Raw genomic sequence first — 21,823 nt, 5'->3', positions numbered from 1 at the left:
ATGAAGGTTGGCCGGAGGGGCATGGTTATCCCGAACTCTCCTGCCTAATTCGTCCTAGGCGTGCTCTATTGGGGCCAAGTCAGCGAATATGCTGGCCAATCCATCCTGGCGATACCTTGTTGTCTGAGAAAGTCCGTTACCACCCTGGCGCGGTGGGGTCTGGTATTGTCATCCTGCAGAACTGCCCCGCCGCCAATCTGCTGAAGGCCTGGGAGAACCAACGGCCGGATACTCTCATTCAGATAGTGGATTCCATTCAGATTGCCATCCACCACATAGAGGGGGGTCCTGTGGTTTATAGAGATGCCGCCCCACACCATGACGCTGCCACCACCGAACCGGTGACGTTGCTAACGTTAACGTCAGCGAAGCGCTCCCCAGGACGTCTGTAGACACGAACCCGACCGTCGTTGAACTGGAGACTAAACCTGGACTCATCATTGAACATCACTCGACCCCACTGAACACGTTGCCACCGCAGATGAAGCGTGCACCAGTGACGTCTGGCCGTTCTGTGACGTGGTAGGAGTGGTGGTCGAACAGCCTGGCGACGGCAGCGTAGATTATTGGCTCTCAGACGATTGCGTATGGTTTGATCAGACACTCGAGTTCCAGTCGCAGTCCGCAGATTGTCACATAATCGGCGTGCAGTGGTTGTGCGTTGACGTAGAGCCATATTGGTGATGTAGCGGTCCTCTCTATTTGTAGTGCTTCGGGGTCTTCCCGAACGTGGACGATTTCGAACAGAATTCGTTGCTTGGTACCGTTGCCACAGTCGGCCAACGACACTCTGACTGACACCAAGTCTCAGAGCAACATTTCTTTGCGTATTGCCATCCTGAAGCCAAGCAATAGCCGTTCCTCGATCTTCGATAGTCAGTTGAAGTCGTACCATTGTCGAATTTGGAGTGTGCACTGTACACGAACGCAAGCTCCAATTATACGGAAATTCAGCATTGGGAATATGGAATACATGTGCAAAGCGTGCAAATGAAGCGCTTTGTGAAAAAGCAAGTTATGGGCACTTAGCAGACCTTTCGCTTTCGCCCTAATTTACGTGCAAATGTAAGCATGTTTTTGCCATTAGAACTAGTCGACAGTGGATTTTAATTCATTTATGGGTTGCTTAGACCCACTTTCGTCAAAATGGAACAATACCATGCGTGACATTATGGTCTAGCTAATATAATTGACATTCAGAAAATAATGTCGAAAATATCGTCTGACCCTTAAATTCTTTTGAGTAGTATATTAATAGTACAGTTACCATTACTGACCTACCAATATAAAATGGTTAAGTTTATCGATATCAGCACCACTGTGTCTCTCACCAACCCTTCTGCAAATTGTGTTATAGATGAATAATAAATATCACTAATGAATCAATTACAGTACTATAATACAAACTTATAATAAAGATCACTATTACAAAAATAAAATCTGAATTTTTTATATATATATAATACTGGAAGGAAGGAAATGTTTTATTTAATGACGCACTCAACACATTTTATTTATGGTTATATGGCATCAGACATATGGTTAAATAAGAAAGAAAAGTTTTATTTAACGACACACTCAACACATTTTATTTACGGTGACATATAGTTAAGAACCACACAAATATTGAGTAAGAAAACACGCTGTCACCACTTCATGGGCTAATTTTTTTTGATTAGCAGCAAGGGATCTTTTATATGCACCATCCCATAGACGGATAGCACATACCACAGCCTTTGATGTACCAGTCAAGGTGCACTGGCTGGAGTGAGAAATAGCCCAATGGGCCCTCTGACGAGGATCGATCCCAAACCGACCGTGCATCAAGCGAGCGCTTTACCACTGGGCTACGTCTCGCCCCCAAATATATAATACTGATACCGTGACTGCATCTACAGGATTAGCTTTATTCAGGTTAAAGTACAGAAGGAACCACAAACCTTGAATTCATCATTACTTCCTGCCTGAAAGAGTGGCCCATTTTTGGTTGGAGCAGCTAGGATGATTGGCCCTGAGCAGTCCTGGTCTCCATACACCACTATCGCCAGCTCACCATTATCCAGACGCTCCGCAGAACTCACGATTATCTTCCAGTCGCCATCTGTAAATCACGCAGACTTAGGAAACGGATACTATTTACTTTGCAAAACAGACAACTTGTGAAAGAAAAGATGCCTGAACCAAAACACTAAAGGAGAAAGAAGGAACAAAAAGCACAGGGCCATTGCTTTTAGAGTCCAGATTCTATCTTTAATGATTTCACACAGTACAATTTGTATGGTGTTGTCATGACGGTAAAGTCTCAAACTCTAGAGTCTTGAGTCTAGACTCTAAATGTTTTATAAGCAGTAGGCCAGGTCTTATTGGAAAATTTTAATCACTTCATTGGCTACTGGGATGTTTGGACCAGTCTAATAGAATATGGAGAAAGTACCATAGGTTAGAGGTTAGGTTAAGGATAAAAAGGAAAGGAAAATAATATTTAAGGACACTTCAGCAGAGTTTAAACTTAGGTCGCAATGTGTCCAACTTATGGATATTTCGACACTTGGATGAAAGAAGAAATTAATGTTTCATTAATCTCAGAACCTTTCAAACTATGGGTATGTGGTGTCTAACGCAGGATTATTTCAACATTTGATTGAGAGAGGAAACCAGCTGCCAGCACATATGCTACTCTTACCAAAAAACAGCTAGGATTCTTTTGTATGCATTTTTCCAATGAAAATGGTGAAGACAAAATTTGAAATTAAAAATTGTAAACTGACTGGAGTGTGTTCTGTATTGTGATTGGTTAATTACATTCTTTTTCTGGGATCAAATGAAAATAACACCCGGAACGTTAATGACATTAGAAAGTGACGTCATTAGCAATTGGAACAGGTGAAGTTGACAATTCAAGGGTCTACAGTTAGATTGTAGCCAGGTATTTTTTTCAAGAAATGCCAAATATACAGTTAGTTCTGTCGAAAAACGATACAGTTTACAATGGACATAACCATATGGAGTTTTTAGATTTGTGGGTGTTATTGTCTATTTGATCCCGCAAATGTCATTTTTAATTAGAGTTTTAACAAAGGTGTTTTACCTTCGTACTGTTCTTTAGGAGATGGGGCTCTCCGTGGTGATGGGGCTCTCCGTGGTGACGGGGCTCTCCGTGGTGACGGTGTGTGTTGGACAGTGGGTACTGGGACAAGCTGTGTTTCGGCTTCTTCTGGCTCATTTGATTCCCCAACTGTAAAGGAAAAATATGAGCAATTTGTTTTGACATATCAGGCCTCTAAAAATTCTGATAAAGATCATTTCATTCATGCATCACTCGCACAATTTTGCATAACCCATTTTTAGACTTTCATTTACATATCATGACAGATTACACACAAACAAATTGGTTACCTGAATTTGTTTTGACATAATCCATAAATGCTTTAAGAGAGAGAGAGAGAGAGAGAGAGAGAGAGAGAGAGAGAGAGAGAGAGAGAGAGAGAGAGAGAGAGAGAGAGAGAGAGAGAGAGAGAGAGAGAGAATATCTTTAACATGCCCATGTACCACTAAGGTTACAGGCATGTCTGTCGCGGGCCAAGTCTCTGGATAGCCAGTGGCCTGGTCCGGGACAGATCAAGTCTTAGAGTCTGTATATACATGTCAAAATATATGTCCAGGGCAGCCTATAGTATAACAGGTTGGACTAACATTCAATAAGTGAATTCAATTATTGAAGGAGATTCAGGTTTCTCACTGAAAATTAAGTTTTAACATATCAGATGTCGATTTATAATTCAACCAACAGAGATACCTGTACATAACTATCCACATGATCACCTAGAACTTAGCAATCAATATTCTCTAACACATTTTAAATACAGATTCACAAATACTGCAATGACCCAATGGAGATATCTTAGACATGCACTGGAGTTACATGCACTGTAATATACTGATTATATTTTCTAATATTCAGCTGCTTGTCTACCACTAGTAATTTGTAAATATTTATCCACAATAACTGTAACCTAAACCAGAAAAAGATATGACCTCCAGAGTATGACAAATATTTTGAAAAGTCACTAGCCACAGGGCTAGTGGGTTTGTGAAAACCACTAGTCCACCAAGATAAAGCACTAGCCCAAATTCCTGATCAGTTATAACTGGATTTTTATATAATTTTTGTAACATTACACATTTATGAGTATAACAGTAAAATAAAACAAACACTTAAATCATGTTGTAACTTTCAGTTTTTTGTCGTGTTGTACGTTTGGTTTTTTGTAAAGTGTGATCCATCGTCATTGTTCCATTTTCACTTTTGCCCTGCCCCCGGGGAAAACTAATTGAGCAAACTCATGGTTGATATCTAAACCCACTATCAAAATAATTAAATTTAATTGAGGGTACGACATTATGACACACGGTAATAGATGGTTCAGTGTATTCGATATTGGGTTATACATTTAGGCCCTACTATTTATGTCGCCAGGAACGGTGATGTCAATTGCTCAAATACAGGGTATTATCCCCGTGTCAGACCGATATCAAAAGAATATAACGGCGACAACTAATCGTTGTTAATTGATGAACAAAAAAGGTATCATCTTGTATCGGCAGTTGTAACGCATTATCCAGACCGCTATATGTAATAGGCCAAGCGGCTTACTCCCATTTGGTCGAATTCCCATTTGGTCGAACTGCTAAAACAACAATAGATATGGTTCAATGGTCTTACTGACATGCATATTGTTACCTCAGTCATTATAATGAACTGTTCCAGATTATTTTGACTATTATTGTATAGATGGTATAGATATCGCTTAACGCATAAAGTATGCAAATATGACAAATATCAAAATAATCCATGTATTGAATGTAGTGAATGTCTGTATATAATTAAAAAAGAAGGTCTCCATCTAAAAATGTTTATTTCACAAAAAGCAAAACATTTTTCAACATTTTAAAATATTCATTCTTTCAAGTACACATACAAGTACAAATGTCCACTAAGCAGCAGTTTCTTTCAGAATGTTACACTCACAATGTCACAATCACTGCAGCTTCATGAGGTGGTCATGTTCATTATATACACAGGTAATCAGGTAGTGGTTATATAACAGACGAGTACTTATTTTTCGACCAAGTGGCATTTCGACCAATTGGGAATTCGACCAAATGGGACGACATTGGCCAAGCAGAGTCATTGCATGTGCGGTTACCATTAAAGTAAATTGTTCTCCTGATTGCCGATAAACACATGTCAGCGAAGTGTTAAATTAGAAAACAATAGGTAAATAAAACAAACACTGAAATTCAAAGCATGACTGGGGTTTACTTGATTGAGATTAACCTGTCGTTGCGATTGGTGATTTCCAACCAATCAAAACACGCATGTCATTAGACTTATTTCCTGTGCCAGAAACTTGAAAGGAAAAAGTAAACAATGCATGCTGTAACTGTGGCCATGTGGAAATAGCATGTTACTGCAGTTTGCAGACCTAGTTCAAGTGGATTATTATTATATACTGATTGCGTTGTTGATATTATTTGATGACAAACATCACAATCAAATTTATTAAACGAAATTTCACCAGAGAGAAAAAGAAAAGAAAAGAAAAAAAAACTCACGATCGAGCAATAAGGAGGGGGGTAAAAACCACTAGCCCGCAGGGCTAGTGGTTTTGCGTTTCTCACTAGCCCGAACTTAAAAACCACTAGCTACGGGCGTCGGGCTATCGGATTTGTCGAACTCTGTGACCTCTAATTAAACAAGCATTTTGCGAGTACTGCTAAAGCAATACATGTCCCCTACCAGACTCAACAATATATCAAAGGCATAACTCTCAAAAATGAGCAAATTCCCCAAAAAGTCAAACTCTAGATGATAAAGATAAACACAAAATTTCAGCTCAATAACTTGAGGCATTGCAGAGAAAAAGTCTGGAAACTATATGGGACAGATGGACAGATAGACAGAGACAAAACCTACAGTCCCCTCTGGTTGGACGAGATAATAAATATACAGAACTTCACATACATTGTTTTCGCTTCCTATTTATTGCACGAGTTTAGTTTGCAGAATATATACCACAAGACCACGTAGCGGTCGAGTGGCATGTTCTTGTGCAAAATAAAAGAGTGCAATAAATAGGAAGCGAAAACAAATATGTGAAGTTCTGTATTTATTACATACTTTCTTTTATGTTTTACAAAAATGTTTTTTAATTTAATGTCATAAAAACTCTTTATTAACTCCTTTCATGGATATACTTAACGTTAAGAACCTTACTTTGCGACAGCCTTGTGTAATGTTTCAAATACGACGTGACGTAATTTATAAATCATATATGACATCAGTAACTAAAAGACGCAGTAAAACTAAAAAGGCAATTCCCCATTTAAAATTTCCAGTCCATATTTCACATATGTGCGATACAAAATAAATTTATCACACGGTTCAAAATGTCTTTATCACTATAGTAAGATTGAATAGGTATGTGATAAACTCTTATCCTGTCTTACCTTCCTAGTAAATGCATCAAAGAACTTACATTCAATAACCTCTGGGAAAATCCAAATGTTTTTCACGCCAGTGTTGACAGTTGGACGTAGGATGCCCTCTGGTGTGAGTCCAATATAAATACCCCGTTGTGAGGCAGATTGTATTTGAACATAGCCCTTGTCTTTGTACTTCTCAACAATGAATTGAGACGACTGATCTTGTTTTCCCTGAAAAACAATAATGGTAAGTAGTTTTAAATATATTAATTCTTCCTGAAATACTAGTTTTAAGACCTACTCCCAAAGTGAAACAATTTAAGAATTTCAAGGGGTCAAAAAGTAAACAGATTCCATGGAATTAAATGTCTTACCCACTATAAACCTATTCAATGTCGGAGACAATCATATCCATAAATCTCAATATGTGTTATCAATTTTTTTTTTTAAATAATGAACCTTTTAAAAACAAATTACAATAAATTGTATTAATTAAAATTTAATTATTTAATTTATTTTGTACAGAAATTGTGATGAACCATGTTTCATTGATCTGGGACTTACTGTAAAAAATGGAGCTAAATGCGAAATTTTAACATTGAGTTAAATAAATACAGAAGTTAACGCTATTGCTGCTGACTTTGGAAAAGTGTTACATATATCTTGCTTTTTTACTTACTATCCATTATAAACATATATTTTTTGCTATTACTTACCAAACAATCAATCTTGCCGTCATGGATTCGGATGTAGTTGTTGGGATAAATCATACTCTCAAACAGGCAGAGTCCACCGGATCCGACTCTGTGCACTCGGAAATGTGCCGCCTTGTTACACTTGCCAGTTCCTATCAACGTCCTGTCATGCTCAACACCAATAGCCTGTATACTGGAGGTCCTCAGCATAACAATGCCTTTGTCGCGAAACATTCCCTGTCAATATAAAACCATAAACTGAATGTATGTCAGGTATTATGTCAGACTCTGTAATAGCAAACATGTACAGAAAATAATATATTATTGCATAAAACTGAACTTTTAATGATGATTCTTGATCAATACAATTATGATAATCACAGTAAAGTTTAACTTATGGTTTTAATTAAACTTAATACTAAAGTTCTGAAAGCTTAACGAGAAGGTAAAGCTCCTTTCTTAAACATTAAATTGACATACTGGATGTTGACAAACGGCAATCAGTATGACATTTATATGCATGCATATCTAACTGTATTAACTAAAGAAAGACAGAGCCAACAAATATATCAGCACACATAACACTGCTAAAACAACTGTCAGATTTAAAATAATTTTCTCTTGTCACACATTTAAATCATACTCACCAGTGACAGAGAATATGACACTGATAAGAGCAAGATAAAAGATTTAACATACCTTACAGTACACACAGAAGCGTTTTGACGGGTCCTTATCGATGATCCCACGGACATCCCCAGGTTTACCGTTATCCTGGAATGTTACAAACTGTAGCGGATGTTTGACAGCCTCCAGCATCACAGTCCAGTCCTCTTGAACTCGCACTCGGAACTCACAGAATGCTCCACCCGTACCCTGTAAAAACACAAACATTTTAGTTTGCTGTAAAAGTCACTGGTGCTACTTTCCTAAGTATGTACTTTTAATGTTTTGCATTAAAATTAATTTGCAGCTACTATAAACACCAGGATGACCAGGGCCTCGTTTCACGAAGCGATCTTTGTGTTAAGATCAACTTAAGTGCAAATGATAGTTATGCAATTACGGTGATCTTGGCGTTAAGATCGTTTCGTGGAACAGACCCCAAATAACACTTCATTTGACAAAAGTGATAATTTTTTAAGAAATTACCGGTAATGTGCAAGTTAATGGTAAGAAAGGGTGTAATAGCCGAAAACAATTGACACTGCCTAATACATGAAGACTTTTAAAGCTGGTAAAATTTTCATCATATATTCATAAAATTCAATAAAAAATGTCAGTTACTTAATATCTAAAAAATGCAGGCACCATTTTAATAATGAAGTAAGAATGAAGAAATAGAGTTTCTACTTCGAGTGGGGTGCTTTAAATTATTTTAACATTCATAAGTCATTGATATCAATTAAGTAACATGGTCAGCTGTTGCATTTGGTGATATCAGATTAATATGTGTACTTAAATATGTACATTTGGAAGGGGCAGACAAACTTAACACTAACAGCTTTTATAGAATGGTCGTAAACATAATTGTACACAGCACTGATTATGTGTTACATGTATGTAGAAACTTGATATTTTGCGTTCACCATAAAAATACTTACATGGCCAAGAAGCTTTGCCCCATCGATTGCAAGATGAAATGAAGAATTTGCTTTGGAATTGAAGACTCGTGTCATGGCCTTCTTCGAGTGAACAACCAAAACAGCTGTAAAAAAAATATTAATAATTTACTGTCGAGTCAAGGTTTGCAAGTAAAAAAAGTTGAATGAGAATTGAATCCTAAACTCACATAAAACAGAGAATTTTCTCATTTCAAAGAAATGAACTAAAGTTATTCTTACATTTAGTAATATCACCAATAAAATGTAATTTTTTAACCATAAATCCACACAAACGCTAAAAGAAGAAGAGTTTTAATTAGAAGCAATACTCCAATATAGTTTTAGAAAATGAGATGGGCATGTTATAAATAATGAAAATAAGCCAACATAAAATATTAACAAATGCCATATAAAACATGACACAGAAGTAATAAAATCTCTCTATATTTCATTAACGAATTCAGTTAGTATACAACATTATGGTGTCCCTTCAACTGTATTATAAATTTTAATTTTTGCAACATGATTCATAAGTAATAAATGTAGTAACATTGTAAAAGTGTGTCACTGAAGGAAATGTTTTGTTTAACGACACACTCAACACATTTTATTTACGGTTATATGGCGTCAGACATATGGTTAAGGACCACACAGATATATAGAGGAAACCCGCTGTCGCCACTTCATGGGCTACTCTTTTCGATTAGCAGCAAGGGATCTTTTATATGTACCATCCCACAGACAGGATAGTACATACCACAGCCTTTGTAACACCAGTCATGGAGCACTGGTTGGAACGAGAAAAAGGCCAATGGGGCGGGATGCAGTCGATTCGTCCACTGGACAATTCGTCCACTGGACAATTCGTCCACTGAAAATTCGTCCACTGAGGAACTCGAGACGATTCGTCCACTACAAAAAATCAGTTCCGGACGATTCGTCCACTGGGTTTTTATTTCCCCAGTACATTTCGTCCACGGACTAAATAATGTGTACTACATGTACGTAGGGGCTAAATAAACTATTAGATATATTTTACCCCGTATGTGTCATAAATTTACAAAGGTGAAAATAAATTATATTGCATTAGATTACGCTTAGTAGATGTTTTTGTAACAATGCTCTGCAGACATAATTCTTTGGCGTTTCTATTTATTCGGTTATTGTTTGTTTCTATAATGTACGCCTTTCACGCTACATGTCGTAGGATGTTTTTAGTACAATATACCCAGTAAAGATAATCTTTAGCCCTTCCCTTTCAACTTGTTTGCTTTCTGTTTGCTTTACCAATTAAGTGTACAGGTGTCCTCTATTGTGATATTGTGAAGTAATTAGTTTAAGCTTGTTTCACCAAGTTGGATCCAGTAGCGTCTAAAACAACATTTAATTAAATTGGAATTAAAGATAACGAGTTTTTATTTTATTTCGAGGTTATTAGGCATATGGGGATAACATGTGACGAGGGAGGGTACAGTGGATAGAATTTATGGCATTGAAGGAGAACATGACATGGTAATAAAGTCTTCCGACGCGGAGGCTTGCATTACCTATTTACCTCATCGTGACATGTGAGATAATGTACGAGCGAGTGGACGAATCGTCCGCATGATAATGAATACAAACAGCAATCTAATTAAAATTAGCTCCACTATTTCATGTGGATCTAACAGCAGCCAGTTGTAGCTCATGTCCACCAATCAAAACCTTACTTGCAGAATCATGCCAGTGATTTGAAAATAATTTGAAAATATTCCGAATTATTCTGAGGGTATACAATGTTTCATGTGAATTACGAATGCCTTATTTAGACCAGTAGAACTAATTTTAATCAGATTGCTAACACTGCATAGTCTCCAGTGTCCAGGTAACATTTCGTCTGTAAATAATAATTTAAATATTGACCATGCCATGTCATGTCATAGGGTTTTACGTGCACATTCAGAACAAGCTGTTGTAGCGCACGCCTGTCGTGGGCACAAGAGCCGGCCTTGGCCGGCTCCTCCGTCCATGACAGGAAAGGTGGGGGGAGGGGAGAGGAGGGACCGCCTGCACTGGCAGGTGCAAGGGAGCACCAGCAGCCCGATCAAATCGGTAGCAGGCGGGTGGGGGTGGTGGTGGTGCTATGGAATTTGAATGGAGCAGTCAAATGCCAAAGAGAAAAGGGTGCGCTTAAATATTGACCGATCACACTTCGCATTTTATAACGTTATTTGGGAGCATACAAATTCTAAAAATATCGGGCGAGTCTATTTTAGTGGCCGCAGTACAGCAAACCATACCAATACGTACGGGATGGGTTATCAGTCTTCAATTTTACATTAACAATTATTTATTTTATAAAATAAAACTTGTTTTAAGGCATTCGTAATTCACACGAAACATGCAATAGTGGAGCTAATTTTAATTAGATTGTACAAACAGTTAATAAAAGCTGGATATTAATGTTGAATTCTAACTCTATTTTACTTTTTTGGTTATAGTATACCACAAAATAATGTTAAGAAACGATTACAATGTCAAAGAAATAACTATTAATATGTTTGAAAAAAATGCACTCATCGAGTGGACGAATTGTCCGAGGTGAGTGGACGAATTGTCCAGTGGACGAACCGTCTGGAAAGCAATGGGGCCACTGACGGAGATCGATCCTAAACCGACCGCGCATCAAGTAAGCGCTTTACCACTGGGCTATGTCCCGCCCTCAAGTGTGTGAGAGAAACTGTTGACAAACCCTCTGCATCTCTGACGTCTCCGAGAGCATCCACTGTACCATCAGGTTTGATACGCAGCGGCTTGTTGGTGACTTGGGAAAACAGAATGATCTCATTCCGACTGTCAAACTTCCACTTCTCGTGATCCCACTGACAATGAAGGAATGAATCAATGAATTAATGAATGTTTAACGACACCCGAGAACAAAAAATACAGACTGGCTATTGGGCATCAAACAAAGGTAAGTATATGAACATGATTATTCCACTGACAAACACTGTTACGAGAACACAACAGCTTATAAGTTTAAATAAAAACATTATTAAGTCTAATCAAATAACAAATAAGTTATAACCTTAATAGGAAAATAGAAAAATATATATTTTTTCCTTTTATAAGTGGTTTTCAATGCCTGTCATGCTAATAATTATAATTACTTCATACATTTTTTTAAACCATTCAAATGCTAGGTTTTGAGTATAACCTATAATAACAATAGTAAATATAATAAACAGTAAACAATTATATATACAGAAAAAAAAAGATACACTGAAAATATGTTTAATGTTTTACACAAAATTAAAATTATCAATGGTAAAACATTTAAATTGTGGATTGTCTTATTTGCACTTGTTTTAAAAAGATACCTGGTTCGTTCATCTGAGTAACAGCCACAATAGGAATGCTTAAAAAGAGCTCACTCTGATTAGTATGTTAAATCTTTACCTTATCTTATCATATCTTGTGTTAAAAGTTAACAGATTATTTTCAAAATAGTAATTTCTTACATTTCTCTTTTCCATAATGTCCTCAACATATTCTTCCTGAACTCGCAGCTCCCGAACAATTTTCCCATCATCCTCTCCTTCATCCAACCACCTGTAACACACAGTCACAGATATCAAAATAAGTCAAGAATGGCTGTTAAAGTTACCAGGAGGTTAGCATATGTCAAGAAAGTCGAGAACGGAAAGTATTTCGTTCTTTACAAAATCCTATTAAACTAAAAATATACCACTTAAATTTTGATCAATTGAGTGTTATTTAAATAACAAAAAGTATCAGTGTGTCTGTTTAGCTATTTATAATTATAATAATAATGGAAATACAATAGTCTATATTTTATAATAACCTGTACATGGGTTACCAGACATTGCTTACTGCAATGCCCGAGTCAGTTTAACAACCATGCAATACAACATAATGGTATGTGGTATGAGTGATATCACGATGAAACAACAAAATGTGATGGAAATAAACTGAGGAAACTCAGGAAATACAAATCTGTTGTATCATTATAATATTACCTTCTACAGGTAGGTTAACATTTAACCATGATCATTCATACAATGAACGTCTTTTGTAATGCTGCGAAATAATCACAGTCAAAGTCATGTATGAAAGCTTTATAAATCATAGCTCCTACATGAATGTATGTGCTTTAAGCTATTTATTTTGAACCATGTGGATAACACTGGGGTTTTTTAAAAGTGGATTATTTAAAAATGCATTGGTGTGATTGGCTGAATAAAATTAACAGTATGAATACGAAACACAAAGCAATGATGAAAATAGATATATGTAACCCACCTGCCACAATAAAAGTTGTACACTTCATGTGGTTTAGCACCTGGTTCCTGGACAGTTATTTTCTCTAAATACCAACCATCACCTACAAAAATATTGATGTAAAAAAAAACATGGGAACACATTCTACAACAAAATATCTTAACAAAGACCATTAGATAAAAAAAAAAAATTCATGTTTTTAAATCACATTTGTTTTGTCAACAATTTATTAATTTATTAATTACTTGTAGTAAAATTAAATGCCAGAGTTTGACCCAGTACAAAAATATAGTAGTACATATTTTAAACTGATTTGGTATCCTATTGTATGTGAATATAGCTAGCCAATTTTACTAACATCCTTATAAATGCTGTAACTTCCACCTACAAAATGATTTATCATAAAATGAAACTGTTGTTCGAAAATGTCTGGTATAAAGATACATGACTGTTTTGGCATTTTATCTTATTTAAAACACCTGCCAAAGCATTATTTACCTTTAGTGCTAACTTGGCACTAATATTTTCCTCTTAGTCGGTGAAAAAAAACACATTACCAAGCAGGAATTGTTTCAAGTATAAATCTTCATATATTGTTACCTGGCTGAGTGCCATCATGCCCAATGATGACTCTTTTAAGACGACCTAAAGTCACTGCCTCCACATGGAAGGTGTCAGTCTAAAATTAAATATTAATAAATATTAAAAAAGAAAACTTAAAACAAAATGGTTTAAAAAATTAGTTTTAACATGCCATATATATGCAAGTACATTATATTAAGGATGCATCAGTGGCTACAAATTAGATATTAAGAGGAGGGCGGATGTAGCTTAGTGGCTCACCAGCTAACAATGGATTTCAGGACTGATTCCATATGGTGGACTCAATGAGGGATTTTCACATTCCAACCAGTGATCCATCACTGGTATATAAAAGTTTCTCTAGACAATATTTTTTAAACTTAAAGTTGTTATTAATTCCTCTTGTGGTTTCTTTTAGTACTGTAAAATGTAGTAGATTAATATAAATAATAAATACTATAATATTAACATATTATTTGACTTGCTGATTACAATTAAACTGATACGGAATGTACACTACTGAGTCAGTTTTAAAGGAAATGCCTCACCTGTCCTTTCTTAAAGGTGTTTTTCTTGCTGGTGGTGTACAGCTGCCGGACACCTGTATCACCACGGTCACCATATACCGTGAGGTAAACATTGGCATTAGTACCACCATTCCACACATCCCCTGTAGTTGTAGTCACTTCATACTTCAAAACTAGAAAGTAAACAAGGAAAATATGCATGACCCATCGAGACTCCCCCTACACAGCAAGCCCTATGGTGATAGAGAACTGGAAAAAAACTGCTCATTTTATCCAACAGACTGAAGACCTATTGGTGTATCTTGTGAAAGAAAAAAAAAACATATTGCCAATGACTCAGAATGCAATTAACGAAATAAAGAAATATCAATTTTCTTTGAGTATGGTAGACAAATTCTATAAAATTTCAACTATCAAATAAACTTTAACACTAATAGGTAGGCCTAATATGTAATGTTAATTAGAATAAAATAACTTTTGATCATGTAAATACCTGGAAGGGTTGGCTCCCCTCTCCTGATGACAGGAAGTTCCCGACATATCTCATGATCGTCTTCATCCCGAGACAGCCAGCGCTTACAGGGAAACACCAGCTCCTCTCCTGTGTCCATGTCCTTCATTCTCACCTGAAAACAACACCAAGCTAAATATTGTACGTAGTCGTCAAGGGAAAGAATGGGAATGTTCCACAACATCTCAACATATTTTAAACCATGGCTATTTGGAAGGAAGGAAGGAAATGTTTTATTTAACGATGCACTGAACACATTTTATTTACGGTTATATGGTGTCAGTGGCTATTTGGTGTCAACATACACTTCCTATGACACTTGGTCAAGAGACCACATGAAAGAGGAAACCTACAGCTGCTACACATGCAGTTTCCAAATTTAGCAGAATCACATGTAAGTGGTCAAGCATTAACATTTTGCAAGCTGCCGGCAGCAAAAAAAAGTTTATTTTGTTTAATGACACCACTAGAGCAAATTGATTAATTAATCATCAGGTATTGGATGTCAAACATTTGGTAACTCTGACATAGAGTCTTAGAAATGAAACCCACTACCATTGTTCCATTAGTAGCAAAGGATTTTTTATGTGCAGTTTCCCACAGACAGAAAAGCACAGACAACTGCTTTTGACCAGCCGTGATACACTGGTTGAAACAAGAAAAAATCCAGTCATTTGAATGGATCCACAGGGGTGGTTTGATCCTGTGATGCAAGCACCCCAGGTGAGCGTTTAACCAACTAAGCTAAATCCCACCTCTCCACTATCATATCTCTTTTTCTTTTCGTTCACAAGCATCATCATACTCAAATTTAAAATCACTGAAGTCCACCCAGAATATTTTTAATAATTTTGCAAGTGGTAGGGAAGGTCTCTCTTTTTAGGAAAGAGTTAACATAGGGTTGTAGAACTTAACATCACATGCATATGTCATTACCTCATCACAGAGCCAGCCAGGGAAGTCACCAGTATTGTCATGAGCAATACGAATCTTGGTGATCTCACCAATATTGCCGACATTTATCTGGAAAGGAAAAAAAAATGGAATTTACTGCAAGTGAATCACAGTTTAAAATGTATGAAATTAAGATTCTATGACCATCAAAACAAGAAAAATAATATCAAACCATACAATATAATTTTCTGTAGCAAATATAGTAAATAATTATTAATTGTAGAATGTAAAACTTTAGTTTGGTTTTGTAATGTCATAAACAACCAAGGTTATCATACAACATGTTGTGTACTTTCACCAAACTATATTGCATTAAACATTATGTGTACCAAGTTACAGTTTATAATTTGATGTCATTATCAGTGGTCAAATTATATTATTGTAACAATGTCATGAATACAGCCAAACTAAATTCTAAGTATGAGTTATCCAAAGTAAAAGTAATCAAGGTAAGATACTGCAATGATATATACTAACCATTTGTAAATTATGCAAGGCTTCCATTTTTAGCATTGCTAGTATAATTTGCAAGCTTTTATCTGTGTTTGTCTTAAAAGTTTTTATATACATGTACAAACACATGTATTTACGTAGAACACATGGATGTGACCATATTACATCTGTGTGCAATAAATAGTATCGAAACAAAGACTCTTGCAAAACAAAGCCTTATTGTCTGTTCATAGCAGAAATCTTAATTCATGATGACCAATAATTACCACCATGAAATCTGCAGTGCTGAAATGAGTGATTAGATTTCATGGCTTGAAACTAATAACCATGGCACCAATGACAATTGCTGTAGTTTTGCCATATATGTAGATCAGGGGTTTTACAGATGGTCTCTTTTTTTTTGTCGCTGGGCAACAGAAACTTGCCATTGGTTAAAGAGACAATTTTGGGGTTTTTTTTATATTTGTTGCAAAAGTTACTGGTTTAACATTTCTGTATGCAGGCTAAAAATTGTCAAAACATTTCAAACATACCATAGGTGAGCATTTTGCGAACAGCAAAAAACATTTGAAAATTGCCATAGGTAACAAATTCTTAAGTTTGAGCCTTGAGATTTTAACAGCAATGAGAACAATTTGTTATAATAATCTCGATTAAGAAATGACTATGATAATTATGTTGACCACCAATATTAAATCTAACATGTAAAAAAAGAAGAAAAAAAAGGACAACTGATGGAGACAATAGTATGTTAGGGTATGAAGATATATACCCCAGTATTTCATTTTGAAATATTGTTATTTAAAACATGAATAATCTGTCTCAATCAGGGTGATCAAAATAAACTCAGTGAATATGTGATCTTGTGCCAATTAAAAAAAAGTTGGCATTGTTTATTAATTTTAAATGAACATATGTAGACAATAACTAACGAGTTATGAGGAATTACGGATTCTCTGTCCAGAGTGAAATTAATGTCAGTCACAAGCTTTAGCAAATGACCGACAACATTAATTTCACGAGGGACAGATAATCCTAATTCCGAGTAGCAAGTGGGTTATTGTATTTATTACCCATAGTGTAAATAGTTTAGAAACTTAAACTTTAAACTTCTTACATGACACAAACTATATAATATAAAAGAGGAAACTGATGACATTATGAAAGAAAAGCAATGACATCAAAAGCTATCTTTAGGTTTACAAATCAAATGTAAGCAAGATAGGTCACATTCATAATGAACTGATGGTTCTAGTGGGAAGTGAATGAACTACAAAGAAATTAGTTTAGAGCATGTTTAATTGTTAACAAGAACAATTTGCTCAAGCTTTAAACTTCTTACATGACAAAACAAGTGTATTCACTATGGTTGGTCAAGCATTTGTCTGAAGAACAAATTGCTTAAACGATTTCAACAAAAACTGAACATTGGTGGAGCTAAATTTATTTATCTAAACATTCACTGTTTAATGAGAGACTTGACAGTCAAGGAAAGCGATGACGTCACCAAACTAACGTCATGACATCAGCATGGAAGAGAAAGATTTCTTCATCAGGTAATTAAATAAAACTGTACTGACAAATGAAAACTGTGCAACTTGTCAATATTTTGAAAGGAGATAAATATATTTTTATGGACATCCCAGCACGTTTTACACTATAGCTATTAGCTTTCTATTATATGTTAATTAAAACTCTTGATCTAGAGTACGAAGAGAAACCTGCTGCTGTATAATTAGACTGCTCCTACCAAATAGTCGCACTTGGGCGGGGTCTAAGCTGTTGTTTGCCAAATATACTTCATGACTAATTAGCTAAAAAGCTAATTCAAAAATCATCGGGTGTACCACCATTTGGCTAAATAAACATGAATAATTTGGCTAACGAATTTTCTTAGCAAATTCGCCATATTGCTAATATTTTATGGGCTTCAGCGTAAACGGATCTTTTCTATAGATGTATCTTGCCATACAGGACAGCACATATGATCTTTCATATACCAGTCATGGGGTAGTGGTTGGAATAGAAAAACAACTGGTTTACTGAGGGTGATTGTTCATATGGACAGTTGCCAGTGAGATACAGTATTCTTATCCTCAATATTTTTACTGTTAAAGTAAAGTACTGTTCTAAAATCAAAGACATGTATTTTTTCTTTCTTTTTTAATATATTCAAGAAATGAGGGAGGTGGTGGTAGGATTGGAGGCTTTGTGGGGAGGGGAGTATATAAAGATCCATCATTAATTTATTTAACAACAGAAATGTAAATTAGGTGAAATAATACAGAATAGTGAATGGTCATGCAAAACATACCACTAATATGTATCTTACCAGACATGTTAATATTTCCATATAGCTGTATATTAGCAAAACAAAGTACAGTTAATTTTATACAGTGTTGCATCAGATAGCATAGAATTAAAATGTATGTACAGGTAAATTTTCAGTGAATTACTAAGTAAACTAGTCCCCTTGAGAAGTCAACGTGTGCCTCATGATTTTTGGAACTCACAAAAAAAAAGAAAAAAAAAAAGGTTAACCCATCATCTTCCCTATATCGATATATGAAATATTATGGCATGCATGTTAGTCATTTTCTTATATGCAATAAAGGGTCAAATGTCATGTACTCTTTCACAAAAAGAAAAATAACTACCCTGTAAAAGCCCAGATTTGCATAAACATACACTGAATTTCTTTGAAAGTGAAATATTTATTTCATTGACAGCTGGCTGTGAATCTCAACATTTTCTATTTTTAAGATAAATTTATGACAGCCAATCAACACCATGATATGCTATGAAATCCTATAGATCATAATCACTAACAGTATATATTAAAGTTGACACAAAGCACGAAAGAAAAAGTATCAAAAAGAATGCATTGTGTGTTTTTCAAAAGGCTTGCCTACGATGTCAAGCATTCCTTACAGATATGCTTATGTTGGTTTGCGTGAATGCCTTTGGTTGGCAAGTGGTGCGGCGTGTGTGTTTAGCAACAATGAACAGTTTATGATAGCAACATGTCCTTCAAGATTACTGGAACAAATCATACCACTCGACCATTCTGTTTAGCCACAACTGCCTACTGGCAGGCCATGTAGCAACTAAACACAATGCACTTGTGATCACAAAATGCAAATGTAGGAAAGCAGACAAATGAATGTAATACAATAGCTTGCTCAAAAACAAATAAGGAATGAATTCTAATTTTCAAGAAATACATACACATGAATAATTTTTACATACTAATAAACAAAATTTTAAACATTCATCGCATTTCACATACTAAAATAAAAAATGAACAGGTTACTTTGGCTTGTACGATTCATATTACATGTAGTAGGCAACTAATAATTTTTACAAATTTTAAGAAAAATGTTTTAATAACATACATACTTTTTTTGACAGTCAATTAAGCTGATATTTTGTTTGTTAAAAAGATCAATCAATCAATCAATCAATCTCTCTATAAGCTAACTATTATAAATAGTGTGTATATATAATGATTTCCACATGAATATATAAACAAAAAGATAACTGTAACAGAAAACTATGAAAAGTATGTGTGATAAATAGAACAATAAACTTGGTACCAAATATTAACAAGTTTATGCCTCTTATGTAATAATTTTCACTTGTCAATCAGTAAAGCTCACAACAACTGAAAATTACTTCACTTGGGACATAAATTTGACAATAACTGGTAACTTGTTTACTATTCTCTGTGTAGTTTGTACCAATTGTGAAAAATGTGTGTGAACAGGGCAACAACACTGCAAAATGAACCACAATGTGTATTCAACTATCATGATTCTCCATAATATCAAATTTATAATATGTACCTGACATTACAAATAAAACAAATTTAAGAAAATAAAAATAAGATCTTGTTAAAGAGTTGAACAGACATTTATTTCTTTCACAATCAGAATTTTTATTTGACTAAATTATTAAAGGACATCAAAGGTATCAACAATTAGTTTGAAAACCTAACAATAGCATTTAACTGTTTAACAAAATATTTAATTCATTAATACATCTACATGTGTAAGTGCATTATGTATTTGAGTATGTTTATGAATTAAAAAATATCCATGACAAGTTAGAAAGGCCTGCAAATTTTCATAACGCCAATATGCTAGTCGTAAATGAGTTTATGTAGATATACTTGAAACGTACTTAAATTGTCAGAACTATAATTTATTGTTATCTCTTAAAACCTAAGCAAATACATGGAATAGGAATGTACCCTACTTGAAACAGTAATATATTTTCTACACTGTCAAATCCAAGTTCAACAAGATACCACATACTGGAACTGCCTTGAATTATCTGCCTAGTTTGTATATAATTTAGTTTTCACAAAACTTTAGAATACTTTATTTGTAAATTTAAAGAGTACATTTTCTTTTAGTTTCATGTCCGTTTTCCTAAAGTTTTTGAAAGAAAGGGAACTGTTCTCAAAATGCACCAAAAAGAAGAAGACTGTTTTGTTTAATGACACCACTAGAGCACACTGACTGATTAATCATTGGCTATTGGATGTTAAACACCAAGAAGAATACTGTAGATACATTAAATATTATGCAGCAAGTTTATTTTCGTACATGTCTTAACAACTGTTAAAATGTGCATGCAAACCCACCAAGTTTTAAGTACATGAGTTGATTTGAAATTATTAGAGGCATTTTAGCGGGAAACATTTTGTTCAGAAATGCATCATGATTCGCTATATATAAATATATATATATAGATGCAAGATTCAAATATCGCTACATAATTCTAAATATTAAATAGTAGTTGTTAATCCATTTTCAATCAATTAACAATGGTTGCTAATCAAAAATTTTAAATCAAAATATACCCTGTTCAGTATAAAAACTACGGTAATATGATATTTATATCCCTCCCAACTCACAAAATTCACAGCAGAGACATACAGGTACAAAACAATTTACAACTAGAATGAAGTTGTCTTAGATTGAATCTCTACAGGTGTTAACTGATACACACTTGTGAATGCTAGTCCACATTATGTATAATCAGCCATGTGTGCATGTTTAAATACAGTGTTGCAATATAAATGTGTGAATGGTGAATGATTATTAGTTATATACAAGACTGATATGTATGCAGAACCTGTGCAATACGCCCATGCTGTCAATTGCTAGCTGCCATGTTGGAGGTCATACATTAGTCATGACATGTTACAGATAATTTAACTTAACGACGTATTAACAGTTTGTTGCCATACTTCCTTAGATCTATAACATTATTAATTGATAACAAGTGCAGAATATTCTATTGAAACCATGCAGTTGGGAGTAAATAATAGTTTTTTCTCCTCTTAAATTGGTGACGGTAATTGAATTGACATATTACAAATACAGAATACTAACATGAGTGGCCGTTGGATACCAATTATATTACAATGAGTTGTATTTTTTTTTTAAAGCCTATCTAATGCATGAAAGCAAGTTTGTTAAGTTTTTAAACAAGAAGTTGTAAGATAAATGGTAGACATCTAAGAGACACAAACATTCTATTTCTTATACAGCCTCAAATACTATGTTTAAAATAAATTTAAGTCTTTTCCAACTTCTTTTTTTTTTTCGGCACTTGCACAGCAGTTAACTTAGTCTTATACATCACAAATTAATCACTTTCAGATTAACTTCGATATCACAGAACAATCAATTTCTTATTTTATTGGATGGTATAGTTGTA

The 21,823-nt window shown here is 34.9% G+C and overlaps 1 protein-coding gene across 1 annotated transcript in view; it reads right to left on the bottom strand.

The window, feature by feature from the left end:
* LOC121374734 (lipoxygenase homology domain-containing protein 1-like) overlaps positions 1-21,823 on the bottom strand; it is a 102,552-nt gene that overhangs the window by 72,574 nt on the left and 8,155 nt on the right. The window contains exons 5-17 of the mRNA XM_041501842.1: positions 15,623-15,709; positions 14,669-14,801; positions 14,197-14,348; positions 13,667-13,745; positions 13,088-13,169; positions 12,286-12,376; positions 11,517-11,646; positions 8,786-8,889; positions 7,881-8,057; positions 7,203-7,418; positions 6,540-6,717; positions 3,089-3,235; positions 1,941-2,101 (exon numbers count right to left, since the gene is read on the bottom strand). Coding sequence (XP_041357776.1) covers positions 1,941-2,101; positions 3,089-3,235; positions 6,540-6,717; positions 7,203-7,418; positions 7,881-8,057; positions 8,786-8,889; positions 11,517-11,646; positions 12,286-12,376; positions 13,088-13,169; positions 13,667-13,745; positions 14,197-14,348; positions 14,669-14,801; positions 15,623-15,709 — 1,737 coding nt within the window. The remainder of the gene's footprint in view (positions 1-1,940; positions 2,102-3,088; positions 3,236-6,539; positions 6,718-7,202; positions 7,419-7,880; positions 8,058-8,785; positions 8,890-11,516; positions 11,647-12,285; positions 12,377-13,087; positions 13,170-13,666; positions 13,746-14,196; positions 14,349-14,668; positions 14,802-15,622; positions 15,710-21,823) is intronic.

Source organism: Gigantopelta aegis, chromosome 6, assembly GCF_016097555.1.
Source record: "Gigantopelta aegis isolate Gae_Host chromosome 6, Gae_host_genome, whole genome shotgun sequence".
NCBI classification, from domain to species: domain Eukaryota; kingdom Metazoa; phylum Mollusca; class Gastropoda; order Neomphalida; family Peltospiridae; genus Gigantopelta; species Gigantopelta aegis.
Note: the sequence above shows the minus strand (reverse complement) of the source record. Positions and strands in the feature narration are given on the sequence as shown.